This window comes from Vulpes lagopus, chromosome 19 (genome assembly GCF_018345385.1).
Source record: "Vulpes lagopus strain Blue_001 chromosome 19, ASM1834538v1, whole genome shotgun sequence".
NCBI classification, from domain to species: Eukaryota; Metazoa; Chordata; class Mammalia; order Carnivora; family Canidae; genus Vulpes; species Vulpes lagopus.
This window is the reverse complement of record NC_054842.1, coordinates 16564308-16586717: the sequence shown is the minus strand read 5'-3', so window position 1 is coordinate 16586717 and position 22410 is coordinate 16564308. Positions and strand designations below refer to the sequence as shown.

At 36.0% G+C, this 22410-nt stretch overlaps 2 protein-coding genes across 4 annotated transcripts in view; one reads left to right on the top strand and one right to left on the bottom strand.

Moving 5' to 3' along the window:
* The window catches only part of CMC1 (C-X9-C motif containing 1), an 84574-nt gene extending 82810 nt beyond the window's left edge, over positions 1 to 1764 (top strand). The window contains exon 4 of the mRNA XM_041733637.1: positions 1503 to 1764. Within this exon, the coding sequence (XP_041589571.1) occupies positions 1503 to 1623 (121 nt within the window). The 3' untranslated portion in view covers positions 1624 to 1764. The remainder of the gene's footprint in view (positions 1 to 1502) is intronic.
* Positions 1765 to 4109: 2345 nt separating this feature from the next.
* The window catches only part of AZI2 (5-azacytidine induced 2), a 40987-nt gene continuing 22686 nt past the window's right edge, over positions 4110 to 22410 (bottom strand). For 2 of the 3 annotated variants that reach the window (XM_041733621.1, XM_041733622.1), the window contains 3 exons: positions 14497 to 14555; positions 8580 to 8698; positions 4110 to 6202 (listed from right to left, as the gene is read on the bottom strand). In XM_041733621.1, coding sequence (XP_041589555.1) covers positions 5790 to 6202; positions 8580 to 8698; positions 14497 to 14555 — 591 coding nt within the window. In that variant the 3' untranslated portion in view covers positions 4110 to 5789. The remainder of the gene's footprint in view (positions 6203 to 8579; positions 8699 to 14496; positions 14556 to 22410) is intronic. The other variant, XM_041733623.1, reaches the window with a different exon arrangement.

Here is a 22410-nt window from a genome sequence, read left to right as displayed (position 1 = left end):
ATATCCTTTCATCTCTTTCCCCTGGAAATAGGAGAAAATAAGAGCTTGTAGTCTATTCTGGGGGAAGGCGCTGGGAAGAGTTGGAGGAGGCTGCTTCTAAGAGAAAGTGAAGGAAACAGTTGTGACATTTGCTGAAAGTAAATGGACTTAAGGATTTTACTTGACTTTAAGTCTCAACACTGTTTCTTCATCTTAGAATAAAGTGCTCTGCTTTACTACTGACATTCCATGAAGTTAACCACAGCATTCTCTCTTCCTAGTGATGTTTTGCAACATGAATGCTTATTTATTCTCTTTTGGTCTCATCGTCATTCATTCCTCTGTAAACTGCAGACTCACTTCTGCCCCCTTCCACTGAGATTGCTCCTCCTAAAGTTTCTAATGGGTTCATGGTAGCCAGATGCAGTGAATTTCACTCTTTACTTGAACTCTCTCCAAAAATTATGTAAAATTCCCTTTTATCTGGCATCCCTTTTATACTCCTTACCGTTCCCCCAACATCTCGTTTCTTATCAGCCTTTTGTTCCTTAACTGATTCCTTAAAACAGGTGCCCTCTTCTCTCATGCTTATGTCTGCAAAAGCTCAGTTTGCACCCATGGATTTGGTTCCTATGGGTCGTGAGTTTTTCGCTTTCTTCAGGTCCCAAACTGAACTACCCTCCTTTTCTTCCTCCTGCATCATGTGTCTAGAATTTAGAGTCTTTCTTGTCTCCTAATTCTAAATGGTTATTTCCTAGTGATTTCATTACCTAAATCTTCTCCAGATCCATTTTGTCCTTTTCACCACAACTTCTCAGTGAGCTTAGGCCCTCATCATTCTTGTCTGGATTACTGTGGTAGTTTATTTACTGGGCATCCTGCCTCTCACCCTGCTGCCACCTTTTGGCCACATGCTGTCAGCTTCATCTAAGACACAAAACTGATCTTTGAGTTGCTCTGCTAATAGTGTCCCACTGCCTTCAGCATAGATTCCAGCCTCTTGTGACAGTGACCTTCATGATGCGGCCCTTTCCCTATCTGGCTTAATCCCAGGCCCTTTCTCTTAGGAACTGATTTATTTGTTCTTCATGCCTCAGTTTTTCATCTTGGTGCCTATCCATTGTACCTCCAATATGGATGGATGTGGTCTTTCAGTGCGACTCCCACACTTCTACTTGCTGTCTGTCCTCTCCCCGCTTCTTCCCAATGTTTCCATGTGCACTGGGCCCCACCTACGACACAGTGCTTTGTACACTTCCTTGTGGTGCAGCCTTTACTTGTCTGTTCCCAGAGCCTCACAGGCTCCTTGAGGACAGGTGCTGTGCTGCTCACTGCTCTGTCCTGGTTCCCCTCCCCTTTAACTAGTTTAATAGCCTAATGTTTGCAATAAATTTATGATCATTTCTTAAAATCACCTTCTAAAGATTGTACCCGATGAAATGTCGGAATTTTACTAAAGTAAGCTTGTATTAAACACTTGCCGAGTTTTTTGTTTTTTAAAGATTTTCATTTCCTTCTTGTAGTTATAATGATCCAGCATTTTATGAAGAATGCAAAATGGAATACCTGAAGGAAAGAGAAGAATTCAGAAAAACTGGAATTCCTTCCAAGAAAAGGCTGCAGAAGCTTCCTACAAGCATGTAGGCAAACACTCTGATACTCAGAAACTCTGATACTCCTGGAAATCATCACCTGAAATAATGGACTCAAAGAAGTATTTGCTTTGTCCTAAGTTATGGAAATATTAATTTTATCTGGAATAAAGATTTTTTTTTAAATTTCAAAGTCAGGTTTATCAAAAGGGATGGGAGTAGTAAATAGTGAAATGGGATATGATCTACATGGTTGTCATGGATATTTTGTAAATTTTTCCACAATCACATCTGTGGAACAGTGATCCTGAGCTTTAGGGTTCTATATAGACCTTATATTACTTTCATCCAGTGTGTAGACTAATGGCTAAACATAGGGACCAGAAGTAATCAAAGTTGGAAAGGACAATTGTCAAAGGTGTAAATAACGTAGGATAGAATAGTGATGAAATCAGAATCCTTCCTCGTTCTGTCACTAGTTATGTAACCATGGAAATAATTTTCATAGTTACAGTGAGGCTTATTGCAGGTAAGTAGAGTATGTAGGGCAGTGCTTCAGATGTGGTAAATGGCTCTTTAATGGTTGTTATTAATAGTAGTAAATGATTATTTAGAAATAGATGAAGAAAAAAGTACTTGTACATGAATTTAATTTTACTTACAAGTTTGATGGAAAATTTCCTAAAATGAATTATATTTCCCTGACCTGTTAATTTGGCTGCTGAAAATATTTTAATGATTTCAGGAGCTAATGTAAAAAAAAATTACCTGGAACCAATAACTTGGTTCCAGGTTGAGTTTTTTTAATATTAAAAATTGCTTTTCTTCCATGGGCTGTTAACTCTTCACTATAGCCGCTGCAACCAGTTTCCAGGTAAGTAAAATTTATATATATAGTTCTCATTAAAATCACAAATAGAAATTACTACATACTAGGACAAGATTTAACTTTGCCCCAATCCCATTAAACAGCTCGAAGATTTTTTTTTTTTTAAAGAACTTAAAGCAGATAGGATCCTAGGAAACCAATGTGATGTTCAAGTTCCTTACTTGAACATACAAGTGAACTGCTCAAACTATTTAACTGTTATTTGAAACCTAAAGAAACCACATTTTCCCAGGCCACAGATCAAAAGGAAGATTACTAGAGCAGACAAAAGCAAAGCAAATATAGAAACCTAGAGACCACATACCATAGGGGTTAAACAAGCCTATATTCTTCTGTTGGCCTTTTGGTATTGGTACATTTCCTAGAGCACAGGGCCTTAATTTTTGTTTTTAACGATGCAAATGAAGAAAAGGCAGACAGTTTGCAAAAGCTAGTGAAATATATAATCTGTGGCTAATTTATAATTTGGAGGAGAATCAGAGGAGCCACCTTCAAGTTTATGCGGAAAATTCATGTATGTAGAGTCACTTTCCTCACAGGTGCCAGACAGTAGGTTATAGAAATATGTTCACTCCTCTATTATGTCAGGAACTAAACCATTTATCACAGCTTTCAAGATATGCCTCACCACCATACTTGTCTACTTCTCTTAGTACAGCTGCCTCAGTTGTAGTCTTGCTTGCTCACGCATACCTCTGGGTGATACTATTCTGTTAAGAAAGAGTGCACAGATTTTCTTTCCACTAAAGATCCACCCTTGTCAGTGTAGCCTTTCCAGATCAGATCATTACTGGTTTTGCGTGATTTGATCTTAAGTCTTTAAGTTTGATTTTTTTCCTATTTACTTGGTTTTCAATGTTTCACATAGGTATGTCCCTGCTCTGCTTAGGAATTGGGTTCCATTTTGGAAAAATCTCAGTTTCCTTTTAGAGAAGATGCAGATTTTATTTTCATGAATAGTAGATCAAAAGGAAGGAGTTAAGTGGCTTTTTGTAGTTACTTGTGTCCTCTTCATTGTGTTGTATAAATGCTGAACTGGGTTACACAAATCTAAGGATTAAAGACATTTTCAAGGGAAGCCTTTTGGAGCAAATTTCTAACAGTATGAAAGAAGTGGTATTGTCAACATACCATGTTCCATCTCAGGGGTGTGCCTGGGTGGTGCAGTCAGTTGAGCATCTTGGTTTCAGGTCAGGTCATGATCTCAGGGTCCTGGGATCCAGCCCTACATCGGACTTCACACACAGGAGGGAGTCTGCTGGAGTTTCTCCCTCTTCCTCCCTGCCACCATCTCAAATAGATTATCAACTACAGATGGGCCATTCTCATTTCTCTTTGAATCTTATGTAGAACAGAGACGATTATAAAGCACACAGTATAAAAATTTGTGGCAGGGTAACAGATTTTTTGGTTAATCTTTGCTAAAGAGTCTTACATATCATTTATTTAGCACTTAACACGGTAAAGGACATCAACCCCTGATTTCTGAGAGCATACATGTTTGATAGCCACCCTCTTGCTCAGATAGAAGAACTTTTCTTCCACTTAAAAGAAGTTGGTTTAATAAGACAAATGCCTGTTACACGAATCAAATGAACAACTACTACCTGACCCTGGAATACATAGGCAGGACAGTATTTCACATTTGCTTCAATTTCAAACAAAAATAATTTATTTTAATTTCTTGGCCTTGTTCAAAACATTAATCAAGCCATTATCTCATATGACTTCTTTACAAAGAAGTTTCCAACCTTGGTTTTAAGAAAGGCAAACCAGCAAGCTACATTAGGGATTCTATAGAATATACAGCCTATGCAGCCACATGAGAAATAGTTTCTGCTGCTTTGTTATTACACAGGTAGTTGCTTCCTTTAGCTAAAGCCTGGAGTCTTGTATTTGTTTTATGCATATTGGGTTTTGTTCTATTACTTGGCAGGAGATTGTACTCCCTGGAGTCAGCTGTGTTCATTGGTCAGAATAAATTCCAGCATCTGACACCAATTCCATTAATCAGAGACAAGCTTGAATAAGTGAGTAAGATAATAGAAAGACAAAAATATCTGGTGAACGGTGAACATTGTTTATGTATGTATGCTATTCAGTTAATATAGAAGAGATCAGAGATATTCTTTTGAGTACAAGATATTTGAAACTGTCTATCAAAAAGGATAAAGGCCTCCTACATGAAACACTTTATCTCAGGCAAAAGATGTACAAGCCTACGAATACATTATATTACTAATACACCACCCTGAAAGAATTTAGATAGATTTCCATGTGAAGCCATCCTTGTTATATCCTTGTTTATAAATGATAAACCACTTAGAATCATAAAGTCTGGGAACATTTCATGATTGTACTATATCAATACAGCACAGAGTTTGGTTTATAGAATTACAATTCCTAATTTGGTTAATGAAAAAAAATCACTATCTCAATGAGTAAAATGTTAAATTTCAAAAAAAGTCTAACAATTTTTAAGTTGCTCTACATAACAAGCAGGTACAGACCCTTTGAAAAAAAAATGACTTTATCCAGTTACATATATTAATTTTAATTATGGACCACTAGAGGCACAGATTTAGACTGAAACCTCTGTGGTGCTCTTTCTACTTCTAATTGAATAATCTAGAAATACAGTACTTTACACACCACATAGTTTTTCAACTATTTTATCACTTTTTTTTCAGTAAGGCTCTGAAGGATGTATGGGACAAAGTTGGCTTCAATGATCAGGTTATTTCAAGTCTTAACACGTATTAAAAAACGATTTTAAGTCTTAAACTTTGAAACACAATAGCATATGGAGATGGAATAACCTGTAAGAGATACTGTTATTCAACTATAACAATTTTCATCTTTATGCAATACAAGGTCAATAGAAACATAACCTACTCATTTTGCCTTTTGTTCTTTTTTTGCAACTTAAAGCGACTTATATTTTTTCTCAGATATTAATGGCCTATTTTTATGAATGGGTATTTAGGCATTTCACATGCTTTATAAAACCATGTCTAAAAAAACTTTAATTCCATTCTTTAGGTGAGATGCTGTTATTTACAATTACTATTGAAGGTACAACGGTCTCTGAAACACCTTATTTATTAATCAGTAGCATATGTCTGATTCTTAGCCAGAACATGGAACTGGAGGGTACTCATTCATACTGGAAAATCAACTACATAATGTGGAACAGTATGTGCAAATGTATATACTGAAGAACTCTTGCAAAAGTTTAATCAAAATCTGCTTTCAGTTTGTTAAATAATTTCTTGAGAGAGCCTCTGAGATGCAGTAACCTCATGACCAAGTCACGAATCTCTTCAGAATTAATTCTTAAAAAGACAGTTTTGATTATGTTGATCCAAGTAATGAAGTGGTGGCAGGTTGGGTAAAGGCAAAGTTTTATTTTTCATTTCCCCAAATGCTGTCTCACTTGATTTAGGAGGGCTTGGGAATACCCAAGAATTATCTTCCAGAGAATTTCTGCCATAAGAGTTGTGTTCCTGAAAGTTAGTACCATCATGAAGAATGGATCGCTCATTATCTGTCCATGATTGGAGAACTGCTTTCTCTGATAAAACCTTTATATCTCCTGGTAAAGGGGAAGATGTCGTATGGCAAACAGTTTTGCTGTTTGGTGAGAGGGGGGAATGTCTTTTGTATGTTGCAGTAAAATTCGCCAAGTGCAGTTTTGTGCTGTCTTTCCCAAGGTCTTCCATGCATCCTACTGGGGAACAGGCTAAAAAGAAAGCACAGACTAAATGTCAGTTGTCAGTAGCACAGTAAATATGTAGCACTTCATTAATTTGGTTGGATCTAGAACTAATATTTCTAAGTTAGCGTGATCACTGGGATACTGTAATGTGAATGAAGACATGACAAATGATCCAAGTTCTAATCCTAGATCACTGTTTACTGACATTTTGACGTGAGGTTAAGTCATTAAATTGCTTCCAGGTGTCACTTCTCTCATCTGCAATATGAACATAGTAATCTTGTCCTGCCTATATCACAGAACTATTAATGAAGATGAAAAAATTCCACAGTTTAAGAAGTTGGAAACCAATAAGGTTAAAATACAGGTAAGGATCCCCTTCTTGGCTCTTAATGTGGCTATGGAAGGCTGTTTACAGGTCACTCTAAACTAAGCTGTTGGGGTAGCCTGGGTGGCTCAGGGGTTTAGTGCCACCTTCAGCCTCGGGCATGATCCTGGAGACCAGGAATCGAGTCCCACATCGGGCTCCCTACATGGAGCCTGCTTCTTCCTCTGCCTGTGTTCTCTGCCTCTCTCTGTCTCTCATGAATAAATAATAAAATCTTTAGAACAGCTTAGTTTTTTTTTTTAAGTAATATTTTGTTAAATACTCCTTTGCTTACTCAAATCTTTTTTCCATAGGTGCTTCAAAAGTAAATTTTTTCAGAAATAGTTCTGTGAATTGATGAGGCCTAAAAGAAGTTTTAATATACATCCAAAGGCTTTTAGAGATAAAACAGTTTGTTCCTTAAACACATATTTCTCTGGTTACAGTAACATATCAAGAAAAAAATATATTCAGTTCACACATAATGGCTCAGAAAACAAACTGCTTTAAAGCTTATTTAGCGATAGTCAACATAATGGTAGTATGAGCTTATGAGCTTCTCTTCCCCTTCCAATTCAACCAACTAGGGCAAAATGCCAGGAATTAGAATAAAGTTTTGATTTATAATATTATAAGAAACTGAACCATGTTATAAAATAAGCTCATTTCCTTTTGTCTTGGGAAGAGAGGTAGGAGTAGAGGACCCAGAAGTAACAATGCTTAACTTCTGGATAAGGGTGATCTCTAGGTCAGGGAAAAAGGTGATTTAAGTCTGTCTCTACTCCTCACAGCATTAAGTTATGTGCAATAAGGAACCTTGAACCTGTCACTGTTGTACTGTGCTAGAAAACTTATGGTTCCATAAACCAAAAGACAGCCTTAAGCAGCTCAGAAGAGACACAAAGATGAGTCATTTTCAAATATGCAAAAGAGTATTTCTCCTGTATTATTCTTTGGAAATTATATTTATTATATAAACAAACAGCCTCACTGACAACTCCCTACAGAATTACTCTGCATTCCTTTTAGGAGAAGGAACTTCTCCATCAACATATATTTGCCTCATATGTAACCCTTGCCACTGGAAAACTCAAGTGCAAAATGAACCATAAGTTAGAGCCTGATTCATAAATAACTTTAGAAACTGGCTTTAGTTTTCCTTTTTCCTACTGGTAAACACTCCTGGAGATTTATAAAATTCTCTTGTGCCCTCTTTAGGGAAAATACGAGGTGTACATAATTTTAAATAAGGTGATGGTAGTTATTTTTTATGAAAACTCATATCTCATTCCTTTAAAATAAATTTAGGGCATTCAAATTTACAATTTTTCAGAAATAGAACTATTATGTAATAAGAAGTACAAATGCACTGATTTTTTTCTGAGGTATAAAAACAGTCTGGGCAAAGTAGCCCCTACTACATTAGCCCAAAACTCAAAAAGTCTAGTCAGCCAAGCAGTTATATATGAAAAGCAAATCAATGAAAATTTTCGTTTCACTGAAAGGGATAAGGAGAGAACACCTAGTCTCCATTCTAAATAAACTATTCTTTATGGAAAGAAAAATTAAGTTTGCCAAATGAAAAGAATCCCATAAATGGATCAAAGTTTTTTTTTTTTTTTTTTTTTCCAAAACAATATAAAGAGCTAGGTCTTTGATATAGTCTATAGCACTGGAATGAAAAATAGGTTTTGGTATCTTGTGTTTTTTTTTTTTTTTTAATATACAAAAGAGTTGTGGTAAAAGGTCAACTAGAGCAAACTTAACACCTCAGCCTTATACACATAAGCAACACTTGGCTGAGAAAAAAAAGCCACAAGGGGAAAAGAATACAGTACTGAAGAAAAAACACATCAGCAACACCTTTATGTGTGAAGTTGACCAGTATGAGAATGAAGCCAAAGCAGAGAATAGGTAGGCTGTGAACATACTATAAACTATATATGCTTCGGCTTATCAAAATCATCTAAAGAGATTTCGATAAGAAACGATAACCGATTGCTCTTCAAGCTGTCTGGCTGGAATTTAACTTGCCTTTCTTGATTGTAGTTGGGATTTTCAGTTTTCTTAGTAGTTCAGCTTGTACTTGAGTCACCAAATGTAAATTAGACATTTCTCTCTTCAGTTCCCAGTATGCATTTTGCATATTATCACTGAAATAGTTTTTACAAAAAAGGTTAATGGTTATATTTTCTTTATGGACAAAAAAAGAGTGACTTTAAAACAGAAATGAGCATATCTGTACTTCTCCAATTAAGTTTCCAGATGATACAAATTAAAAACTTCCTCATTAAATAACAAATATAATTAGGGCATTGGAACAAGCGAAAAGATCTTATTTATAATACTAATACTGACCTAATTTCTAGCCATGAACTGAACTTTATATTAAACAGGAGAATATTACAAAAAGTATTATATAACCAAGTTTTCTTATTAATTATAGCCCCTAATGTGCAGTGGTGTGACTATACTTTAAAAGTAAGGGGTATGGTCTTCATTTGCAAATCTGATCAAAACGAAAGAGACATTTATTCATGTATAGAGTTTTAACTTATATTTATCTCTTATTTGGTTTTGACGTGAATTGAAATATATCAACTGCCGAATGTATACCCAAATCCACATTAAAATAAAATTTAGGTTTCATGCATTCCATTCTTTTATGTTTGACTGGGTTGTCTCATATTGTTGGTTCTAAACCAATGTGACATGACAGCATAAGACAAGAAGAGCCAGATGATTTCCTGGTAAGGAAAAGGCTAGATAGAGGATTATATGAAACAAAAACTTCATAAATGCCTCTCATTTTCATAATGTATTTTACTCAATTATTATCTGAGATGTTATAAATTATTTTAAACCTAAATTATGAAAGTTTCATTCTTCCATTAAGCATGGAAGATCATGATCTTGTCTGGGTCTTTAATTGCCAACTAAATAAACTGGAATCTTCAGTATGTAGTCATATTTGCTCCACAAGAATATGTAAAACTTGAGCAACTGATTTCATAGCATTCAAATGACCGTGATTCCTTCTTAAAGATACTGGTGTAAATGGAATAATAATCAGGTTAGAAAATGTCGATTTTTATCTAGCTATAAACAAACCAGGGGATAATACTATTGATATCTAAATCTAATATCCTATTTGAATTATAAAGCAACAAATCTACTCAAATATAATTATTCTGAATGTAAGGTTACATGCCCTTGTTTTGGTCAGGATATTTCTATTCTACTCAGACTATAGTTCTTTCAGAAGCAGAATAAACTTTATACTGCTTTGGGGAAAAATCTACATGTTTTAGTCTATTGTAAATGTCATTTGTCAAACAGTAGTCTATTAAAAATCACAGGGCTTTTTGCAGGTTTTAGATAAGTGTGAAATAATTACTTCACAAAAATTAGCTAACCACCTCTACTCCACCAGTAAACATCTGAGATGTATGCTACAATGAATGTTTCACATAGGAACCTGTCTTAAGTGTGAAAAGTTGCTGGTTCTTTGCTGCAATTGTGGGTATTCAGTATGCTTTCCAAAGAGTTACTCACATTACACAGCAGTAAGTTTAAGTACTGTATATGTGCTAATTCATGCAGTCATGATATGAATAATACAGTTTAAAAATACTGTTTAATTATTGGCATGAGAGGGAAAATCAGTACCTGAACTTAGAAAAAAAAGAAAAGCAAATACCAAAGACCATGTTTGGATCTTGGAATATCAAACACAATCATTCAAAATAGCTAATCGTGTAAAATAAAAGAGAAACAATTATAAAGGAAGTGCTAAAGCAGTGTCTAAACACATTTTCCAATTCTAATGAAGACTGTTTATAAATTAGGTTAAACTAAAAATTAGGTCACCAAGTTTAACACATCTAAGTCTTTTTTTTTTTTTTTTTTTGCCTTTAATGTCACCTGAATGAAAAGCTAGTTTAACCCCCCCCCCCAAAAAAACAAATTACTAAGTATAAGCTCTCCCCCTTGTGGATAACAAAGTAATAACAGCCACTTTACACTTAAAAGTGCTGCCATCTTCATCATGCGCTAAAGTATGTAAATCATTATTTAAGTGAGACTGGAAAAGGCATATTGTCCACAAATCTTTAGTAGAGTTCCAGTTAACTTTAACTTATCTAGGTATTTTTGAGACTGTATAGGCTGGCTATGGCACCCCCACCAACCCGGAGTGTGAACTTAGTTTTGCTATAAACGACATACAAGCACATGTGTATGTGTGTGTATGAAGTTAACAAACTTGAGCACTGAGAAGCAACACTAAAAAGCATCCCAAATGAGAACCCTACGAAAGAAAATAGACAAAACAAACTGACGGTTGAACATTTATTACATTAGGCATTTTACCCATGTTCTCACACCAACTTGGCAAGCTGGGTAACCACATTTTCTGCGTGAGGAAACAGGTTCAGGAATACATATTCCATGCTCCAGCATGTTGCTGATCAAAGCCATCTTTAATTTATCCTAAGGACAGCCTGCTGCCCTTTTGGGGTAACATTTTTCATATCATTACCATCATACAATTACCAAGCACTTCCTTTTTTTTTTTTTTTTTTTTTTTTTTTTTTACCAAGCACTTCCAATATGCTGGCTGCCAACACAACTGTCTTAACCTTGGGTATAAAATTTCAACCCTCTAAATTTTAAAAGTAATGAAACCTGCTTATTCACATCTCAAGAAGGAGTACATGTCCTGCTTACAAAGTCAAATTGTGTAAAAGCCCAGTTTTCTTAACTGACATTATTCATCCAACTCTTTAGTACTGAAACAAGTATTCCATATAAGAAAAATCTACTTAATTTTTTACTTCACCCATTCGTATTTTGCTTTAGCTTCTGAATATTTACTGAACTATTACATCTCCTAAATGAACTAAAACTAATTTTACCCAAGAGCTAAACACTGAGAAATGTATATTTTGATAACTGTGATTCCCAAAAAGCGTCTTCCAGACATTTTTGGTTGTGAGGCACAACAAGGAATCATTTTATACTGCAGTCCAGAGAAAACAAATTATGAAAAAACATACCCCCTTATTATGTGTAATACACTCTGGTATGTTCTGTTCATTATTTGTATAAAATGCTTTTCTCGACACACAGTTTCATGACCACTAAGGAACACAGCACAGTTTGAAAAACACTAACCCTAATCCATATTTCCTTAAGAGTTACATTTTAAGAAGTTTACAGTATAAGTTTACCCCATACCTAGATCTATTTAAGAACAGAGAACGACCTAAAGCTAATACCAAACAGAACACTGGCAGATTACAGGCCAAATTTCTGACTGGATTGTTAAATGATGCTGTACACAAGAAGTACCACATAAAAGGCCTCCAATAATTAAAAAGGTTCACTCTATCTTAGGGCAACAATATAGTACCTCGTTTGCCTCGCAAATGATGGAGGAAATATGAAAAAAATAGTCCCCAAAATGGTGTTTTATAGATAACTGAAAAATAATCCTTAAAAATATACAAACCCGTATTTAAAGGTTTTATGGAAACATTCCTATATATTGTTTTGTTAATATAGTAAACTTACATCTGAATTGTTCCACTAAAAAGTGGATGAGGTAACTTAACAAATATTAGTAAAACACAAGACTATAAACTGGAAATAGTGGAAACATTTACCAATATAAATGGTAAAGTGAAGGAAAAACAAGATAAAATGTAGCTAGGAATGAGACTAACATAAAAATGCATGATACAGAGTGTACCAAGAGGTAAGCTACAAATCTGGTTACTAGTTTTCTAGTTACTAACCAGAAAAGGGAAACCTCATCAGTTTTGCAATCCATATTTCTTACATAAAATAAATGCAAACCAACCTGTATAAAACCATAAGTATACTTGAGCACTAGCAAGTCATTAAGACATGCTTTAATTATATAGTTCTTTTAGCATACAAGTAACTCTTAGAGATAAGAACTTAAGGCTATTGTTTCTAAAAACTGTTTCTCTTAACTGATACTTTAATACTAAGCTTTAGAGAATTCAAAACTGCACTTTGAAGCAACAATTATATAGTCTGGCAGCCTCCAAAACTAGCCTCTCCTTGGACCTTTATCCTCCTCTTAAATGCTGGTGTAGAGAGATTCTTCACTATCTTGTTAGTTATGTGATGTTTTAAAGACACTGGGAGGGGTGCAGCCTTTTGAGTTATTCTTAATAGATGTGATCCAAATCATGTAAAATTTCCCATGAATGGAAGAAGTCTCATTCTGTATCATGTATCCCTAATATACTTTATAGATAGCCCTTTGTACTTGTATTTGATGTACGGATTCCTACATATTTGTTCCCTGCTTCTTTTTCAAAAATGGTTTGAAGAGGCTTAAAAACTGATAAATACAACAAAATGAGGGGAAACCTAGATTGACAGAAGAAAAAATTTTGATAAAGACAACTTTCAGAAACATGGGGCGCCTGGGTGGCTCAAAGCGTCCAACTCTCGGTTTTGGTTCAGGGCACGTCTTGTGAGACAGAGCCCCCGTGTCGGGCTCCATGTTCAGCGGGCAGTCTGCTCCCCTCTCCCTCTACCCCTCCCCTGGTCACACACACACACTCCTGTCTCTCTCTAAAATAAATATATCTTCAAAAAAGACAACTCTCAGAAATAACTTACATGGACACTGAACTAGACACTGTTAAAAAAGGAAAAACTTCCTTGCTATAAAGTTAGATGGAATTTGAAGGCATAACCAAAGAACTGTTCAAATGGCAGAGTTTAGTAGACAGAAGAAAGATGTTATGACCCACGAGGCCTAAATATGCTGGTCTATTATAGAAAAAGTTTGCCTATCCCCTGGATCTAGAAGATTGGCTGCAATCCTCAAGCTGTTTGCCCTAGTTGATTCTTTTCGATTAGGTTTTTGATAGGAATAGGTATGAACCATTTCACATTATTTTCTTTAGCTTAGTAAACTTCGGAAGCCAAATGATCAATGAAATCAATTCAGTATTTTTCACTGGATGGAAGTATCCATATACAGAAGGGATGCTAAAATAATTTGCAACATAATACTTGTTAAATTAAAGTGACATATATTTAAGGAAAAAGAATTAAAGTAACATACCTGAAGTCTTATACCTACTTTTGTTTTTACACAAAGTGGACAGTTCTCTTAAAAGTCAATACCAAGGGGCAGCCCCAGTGGCCCAGTGGTTTAGCGCCACCTTCAGCCCGGGGTGTGATCCTGGAGACAGACCCGGGATCAAGTTCCACATCGGGCTCCCTGCATGGAGCCTGCTTCTCCCTCTGCCTGTGTCTCTGCCTCTCTCTCTCTCTCTCTCTCTGTCATTAATAAATAAATAAAATCTTAAAAAAAAAAAAAAAAGTCAATACCAAGGACTAATGTGGTCCTAAGTTTGCCCTTAGGATAAGGTGGTATTACTGTATATGGGAATGTATAATTCCTCATGCAAAATCAAGACTTATTACAGAATACTTTCTACACAGCTAGCTCCCTAAAACCCTATCTAAAATACTGAATGTTCAAAAATTTTAAGGAATAACAATATATGTACCTTTCACTACTTAAGTTTAAGCCAACTATTGAAGAGCAGTTAAATGTTTTTTTATAGGGACGCCAGGGTGGTTCGGCAGTTGAGTGTCTGCCTTCTGCTCAGGGCATGATCCCAAGATCTGGGATCAAGTCCCACATTGGGCTCCCTGTGAGGAGCCTGCTTCTCCCTCTGCCTATGTCTCTGCCTCTCTCTTTCTGTGTCTCTCATGAATAAAGAAAATCTTTTTTTTTTTAAAGGTTTTTTTATAAACTCACTGTGATCAGAGATTACATTCAGTACCCAAATAGTATCCCTTTGTTTTTAAGGTTAAATCATAACAAGTCTCAGTAAGCTATCCACGTGGCCTACAGAAGAAAGCGTTACTTTTGAACTTTGAAGAATGTTCATACCTTGAAATGCTCAGTCTTTGGAGATCACTGCTCTTCAGATTGTCTTCCTGAGATGGATCCTGTCATTTGTTTAAAAAAAAAAGTTTAAAAATTATAATTGTTAGAAAGTATAGATCTGTTTCCCAACTAGTACCTTATGATGTGGGAGTTTACATATACAGGAGAGCCCATGGTTACAAGATATTTGGAAAAACATTCAAGTTACACAGGTTCCTACACTCTAGGACTTCTCAGACCCTTTTATAAAACAGCACATTATGAATCCCTAAACACACTATTGTTACATACCTTAGACCTAGATCCAGTGTTTTCTAAACTTCTTTGGGCCTTTTGTCTTTTTTTTTTTTTTTTTCCCCTAAAGGACCAGCTTTTCTGAATATAAATGACTGGAATATTGGGGGAAAATCTAAAAGGGTCTGACCCTGGAACCCTGATCTCATTAATACTAAACAGTAATCAACTGAGTTAAAAAAAAAAAAAAAAAGAAAAGAAAAACAACAAGCATTATTATTATGTCCATGTAGTGATGCTATTTCACACTTTAAAAGAGGTTATAAAATGTTTCACAAAAGACTCCACCTCAAAAATACTTGTAGATATGGCTGCAGTAGATAAAGCAAGATTAATAAAGTGAACATAAATTTTTCTCTAACTTGTTCTTTGATTCTCATGTTCAAAAGGACTCTGATCAGCAATCGCTTTGAAACAAAATTTAAAAGTACACTTCTCACAACATTAAGATTTCAACTTGGAACCTCTGATAAGTTTATATTAGGCATTCCACTCTTGCTATTCCTGGTTCACTTATCTTAGGTGTGAGCATTTTTAAATTTTAAATCTCTCCCCCCACCACCCCACCAAATAAATTCCTATGAAGGTGGGAACCAACTCTTAAAAAAAATTCCTTTTAATTCACTTTAAACTCTCAAGTTTCTTAATCTTTCAAATGCCTTTTCAGCAGTAAGCGAAGTGATTTCTAAAGTTTCTTCTACCTTCAAATGTCTGCTTTTATGATTTATGATAGATGAATTAAACTAAAAGTAAATTTATCCCCTAGCACCATCTAGTGGAAAAGAGTAATCAGAACTGAACTATAACCCCCTTAACAGTACTGCTTTTCTAGATTACCTCAGTTTTTTTGAAATACACTGACTTACTGAATACACTATATACTAGGTATTGTACTAAATGTGCTACATGTTATTTAAGCTTTATGGAAAAAGAAGATATTTAAAAGTTTATAGAAAACAAGTTCAGAAGAATTAAATGTTCCTAATGTTACAAAGTTAATAAGCAACACCACAATTATGAGCCAAGTTTTTTATAATTCTATGGTACTGCTTCATACTCTGTAAGCAAATATCCATTATGTAAAAAAGCTATCAATTTCCTTTCAAAGAAAATCTGTTTATTGACAATGATAATTCAGAACTTCAAGGTACAGATCCTTTCTCACATGCACATCTTTTTTAAAAAAGCCTCTAGGGACAACTGGGTGGCAAAGTCAGTTAAGTCTCTGCCATCAGCTCAGGTCATGATGTCAGGGGCCTGGGATCGAGCCCTACAACGGGCTCCCTGTTCAGAGGGTAGTCCGCCTCTCCCTCCTCTGCCTTACCCCCCCTTCTCGTGCTCACTCTCTCTTGTATGTGCTGGCTCAAACAAAATCTTTAAAAAAAAAAGTTTAAGCCTCTAAAAGAAGATGGCAGGGCAGCCCAGTGGCTCAGTGGTTTAGTGCTGCCTTTGGCCCAGGGCCTGATCCTGGAGACCCAGGATCGAGTCCCACATCAGGCTCCCTGCATGGAGCCTGCTTCTCCCTCTGTCTGTGTCTCTACCTCTCTTTCTTTCTCTCTCTCTCTCTCTCTCTCTCTCCCTCTCTCTGCCTGTGTCTCTGCCTCTCTCTCGTTTCTCATGAATAGATAAATAAAATATTTAAAAAATAAATTAAAAAAATAAAAGAAGATGGCAGAGTAGGAGCCTTCTATGCTCACCTCATTCCACGGATACAACCAGATAATATCCACATCAGTGTAAAAAATGGCAGAACACACTCTACAGCAAAAGGTAAAGAGGCCACACTGCAGAAGCAGGAAGAGCTGAGATGCAGGCAGGAGCTAAAGAGACCCACCCACAGGACTGCCTGTAGGAGGGAGCGAAACCACCAGCATGGAGAAGGGAGAAAAACAGACCCTTACACCAGGCACCCCTGGTGTAGGGAACATACACAGGGAAAACAAATTCCCATAACATTTGGTTTTGAAAACCCAGAGGGGCCTAATTACGGTAGTTCTTATAATCACTGAGGCTTAACACCTGGGACTATAATTTGGTGGACTCAGCTCTGGGAGAAGGACAAGAGGAAACAGAATTCTGGCCCTTAAAGAGACAGCATAATCAGCCCCAATAAGATACAGCACAAAAGCAGCATTTGAAAAATGCCTCTGGTATATATGAAGGACCAGTTTACTAATCTCAGAACATGTGCCGGAAGAGGAAGGATCCTTGAGACTTCTCTAAGAACAAAAAGGCTGGTGGGCACCATTTCCCTCCCTGAGGCCCGGCCCTATTTACATGGATACATGGGGGAATCAATGCAGCACATTTTCCACTTAGGTTACTAACAGCGTGCCCTACATGCTTCTACAATTCTGCTCTCTCCAACCCAACCAGCCTCCACAGTTTTGGCAGCAGTAGGTACCCTCCCACAGTAGACCAACACAGACCTTGCTGGCACTGCAAGCACTCCCCACCCCTTCCAGACTCACCCCCACTAGCCATAAAGCAGTTTTCAAAAGCAGCTCCAGCTCCCACCCACAGCAGACCTCATCAAACCTTGCTAACACCAAATGCCCTGTCCGTACATTCTCTTGTCAACCTGCCCCTTAAAATATGTCATTGGCCAGAGTCCATCCAAAGAGGTACCACAACCCTGGCAGTATGTAGGCAGCCCTGACAAGGATAGTACCACTCCGAAGTGACTTCTGCCCTGGGGAAAAGGGCCAATAACCATATACACCAGTCGAACTGTGGCCAGTACAGTGGACAGCATGATAGCCATGTGGTCTCACTATAGTGCCAGCCCACCAACAAAAGCTTCTGGAGGCACAACACAGAGGAAGTCCTGAAGTTCAGTACTACTGTGTTTGGGAAAAAGCCTGGTCTGCTTTAAGCCAAGCCCAAGGTAGCCCAAAACTGGCTCACTAACAACACAGGAACCAGACCCTGCTCAGAACAGAGAGAGCCACTGTAGACTGAAGGCAAAAGCAGCACAAGCCAAACATTAGGGTGACACAAACACATATGAGACAGCCCTGAAACATGAAGTTCTGGTGAACAGAGGACATCATACTACAGAGTACTACAAGACCTCTCCTTCCTTTTTTTTTTTTTTTTTTTAAGACCTCTTCTTAAGGCCACTACTTTAAGAGCTGGAGGCATAGCAGACTGTCCTAACACAGAGAAACAGACAAAATTGAGGATTATGTCCCCCCAAAAAAGAAGGATAAGGTAATGGAGAGCTAAACAAAACAGAGGTAAGTAATATGCCTAATGGAGAATTTAACATAATGGTCATAAAGATACTCACTCACTGGACTTAAGAGTGGAGGACCTCAAGGAGACCCTTAAAAAAGTGCTAGAAACCATAAAAAGTAAACAATCAGAAATTAATAACAACAGCTGAAATTAGAAATGCACTAGGTAAAACAGCAGACTACAGAAAGCAGAAAAAAGGATGCACGAGGACAGAGTAATAGAAAGAGGACAGAGTAATAGAAAGCAATTAAACTGAAAAGAAAATAGATTTAGGAAACTCAGTGATGACATCAAGTGTGGTAACATTGCCATAACAGGGCTACCATAAAGAGAAGAGAAAGAAAAGGAGGTAGAAAAGCTGAAGAAGTAAGAGGTGAAAACTCCAAATCTGGGAGAAGAAACAAATCCAGATATAGGAGGCACAGAATGCCTCCAATAAAATCATCCCAACAGGTCCACAACAAGACACACAGTAACTAAAATGGCAAAAAGTAGTGATAACGATCAATTTTAAAAGTAGCAAGAGGAAACATAAGAAATATGAAGAATTGTTAAGCTAATGTTATGAAAAATATGCCAACAAACTAGAAAACCTAAAAGAAATGGAGAAATTCCTACAAACATATAATCTCCCAACACTGAATCAGGAAGAAGTAGAAAATTAGAACAATTACCAGCAATGAAATTAAATAATCAAAAAATTCCCAACAAAGAAAAGTCCGGATTAGATGGCTTCACAGGCATTACAGTAAACATTTAAAGAATTAATACATATTCCTCTCAAACTATTCCAAAAATTAGAAGAGAAGGGAAAGCTTCCAAATTCATTCTAAAAAGCCAGCATTACCCTGATATCAAAACCAGATAAAAACACTACAAAAAAAAAAAGGAGCTGTAGACCAATATCACTAATAAACATAGCTGCAAAAGTCCTCAACACAATACTAGCAAACCAAATCCAACAATACATTACAAAAATCATAAACCATGGTGAAGTAGAATTTATTCCTGGGATGCAAACAACGGTGGTTCAATATTCCCAAATCAATCAACATGATAAATCACATGAACAAAACAAAGAATAAAAACCATATGATCATTCCAATAGATGCAGAAAAAACATTTGACGAAATTTATATCAATTCATGATAAAAATCCTCAAAAGTATAGAGGAAACATACCACAAGCCAAAGGCCATACCAAAGGCCATATATGAAAAACTCATAGTTGTTATCATATTCAAGAGTAAAAAACTGAGATCTTTTCCCTTAAGGTCAGGAACAAGACAAAGATGTCCACTCTCACCACTTTTATTCAACATAGTGCTGGAAATGGGAGCCACAGCAATCAGACAAGAAAAACAAAAAGGCGTTCATATTGGTAAGGAAGAATTAAACTATCATAACTTGCAGATGACATGATACTGTATGTAGAAAACCTAAAAGACTGCACCATAAACTACTAAACTACCATAAACTACTAAAACTGATAAATGATATTGAAGGAGCAGAAAGAAATTAGGAAAACAATTCTATTTACAACTACCCAAAAATAATAAAATACCTAGGAATAAACTTAACCAAGAAAGTAAAATACCTTACTCTGAAAACTATAAAACACTGATGAAAAAAAGTTGAAGATGACACAAACAAATGGAAAGATATTCCATGCTCATGGATTGGCAGAACTGTTAAAATGTTCACACTACCCAAAGCCATCTATAGATTTAATGCAATCCCTATCAAAATGCCAAGAGACTTTTCAGAGAACTAGACAAATTATACTAAAATTTGTATGGAACCACAAAAGACCCTGAATACCCAAAGCAATCTTGAGAAAGAACAACAAAGCTGGAGATATCACAATCTCAGATTTTAAGATATACAACAAAGTTTAGTAATCAAAACAGTATGGAACTGGCACAAAAATAATACACACAGATTAAACAGAACAGAGGGCTCAGAAATAAACCCATACTTATATGGTTAATTAATCTCTGACAAAGGAGGCAAGAATATGCAATGGGAAAAAGAGAGTCTCTTCAACAAATGGTGTTGGGGAAACTGGACAGCTATATGTTATATGCAAAAAAATCAAACTGGACCACTTTCTTGTATCATTAACAAAAAGAAACTCAAAATAAATGAAAGACCTAAATGTGAGATCTGAAACCATAAAAATCCTAGAAGAGAGCACAGGCAGTAATTTCTGACACTGGCCACAGCAACATTTTTTTGTATGTCTCCTTTGGCAAGGGAAACAAAAGCAAACAAACTACTGGGCTACATCAAAATTAAAAACTTTTGCACAGCAAAGGAAACAATCAACAAGGCTACAAGACAACTTATAGAATGGGAGAAGATACTGGCAAATGACATATCCGGAAAAGGGCTAGGATTCTTGAACACATTAAGAACTTATACTAGTCAATACCTAAAAAATAATCCAATTAAAAACTGGCAGAAAATATGAACAGACATTTTTCCAAAGACATACAGATGGCCAAAAGATACATGAAAAGACGCACAACATTACTCATCATCAGGAAAATGCAAATCAAAATTTTATAATGAAACATAACCTGACACCTGTCAGAATGGCTAAAATAAAAAAGAGACAAGTGTTGACGAGGATAAGGAGAAAAAGGAACCCTCAAACATGTTGGTGGGAATGAAAACTGGTGTAAATGCATATGGTAAATGCATATGCTTTAAAAACAGTAAGGAGGTTCCTCAAAAAGTTAAAAATAGAACTACCATGAATCCGTAATTCCACTACTAGGTATTTACCCAAAGAAAATGAAAACACTAATGGAAGGGTATATGCACCCCTATGTTTACTACAGCATTATCTAAAATAGCCAAGATATGGAAGCTGTTCCACTGTCCATCAATACATAAACAGAAAAAGAAGATGCAGTATATATGTCTATGTGTGTGTGTGCATATATATATATAAGGAACTATTACTTAGCCTTTATGGAATCTTGCAATTTGCCACAGCATGATGAATCTAGACAATACAATGCAAATAAGCAAAATAAGCCAGTCAGTGAAGGACAAATACCACGATTTCATGCATATGTAGAATTTAAAAAACAACAAAGAAAAAAAGAGACAAACCAAAATATACTCTTAACTATTAAGAATGAATAGATAGTTATCAAAGGGGAGGTAGAAGGGAGGGGTGAAATATGTGAAAGAGATTAACAGTACACTTATGATGAGTCAGTAAGCTATAGAGTTATTGAATCACTATAGTGTACACCTGAAACTAATATAACACCATATGTTAATTATACTAGAATTAAAAATTTTTTTAAATTAAAAAAGAAAAAGTATATAAACAAGCACCCAGCCAGCCAGCCAGCTAGCCAGTTAGCTTCTCATGGGACCATGACACCTAAGCTTGTGGGACAGGATGCTGGAAGCCTTTGAAGGAACGGTGATATGTAATCACAGGTTCAAAGCAGGGGAAATTAATTCCAGATGTCAAGTAGGAAAAGTATTTTGCCCTAATAGGAACTGACAATAATTTCTCTAGTGTTTCCCTTTTATTGGGTCTGGGGTCTTGAAATCAAGTTCTCACTGTCCAGTTTAGAGGAATTCATCCGGCCAAGACCAAGGTGGAATGCTATATTATTCTTAATGCCTGGCTCATTCGTAAGTTTTGGTCACCTTCAATAAAAACTATATTATAGAAGAGAGAAATGTCAGTTTCATTTAAGGACAGTTGGGATTTAGGGGCAATGTCCTGGCTAGCAGTCAGGGAGTATGGGAAGTAGTGTCTTTATCAGTTATTGGCATCCTAAAAGGAATCTGGGGTAGATGACACAGCTCCTCATGGGATTAGAATGCTCTGATGGGCAAAATGGTTAAGCTGATAAATAATTATCTAACTGATTAACTTATTTAAAATACATGAGTGAAAAAAATAAAATAAAATAAAATACATGAGTGTATAAAATTGCTGTTGGACTGTAGACTACTAAACTTTTCTTGTAACAATTTCAAACTTTGCATTTGGTTCATTGTTCTCACACTGTTCTCTACCATTTCTTCTTTTTCTCCTCAGCACTGTCATGGTATCTAAAAACTTCCAATCAAGTTTGTTAGGAACCGTAGAGAGAAGAGGTAACATTTTGAAGCTTGTAGTTATGTTTATTTTAAAATTAAGTACAAAAATGTGTTTTAGTAGAATTAATACCGGAAATATTTCTGTACTTTGTGACCAATAATTCTATACTTTCTCTCCTGGAATAATATAGTATTTAATGAACTAACACATTTATTCTTTAAAAAGCCAGGTTTACCCTAACTTGTCATTTTTCCTGATGATGGAAATGAAATGGAAAACATTTCATTTTGGCTTGGCTTGGAAAAC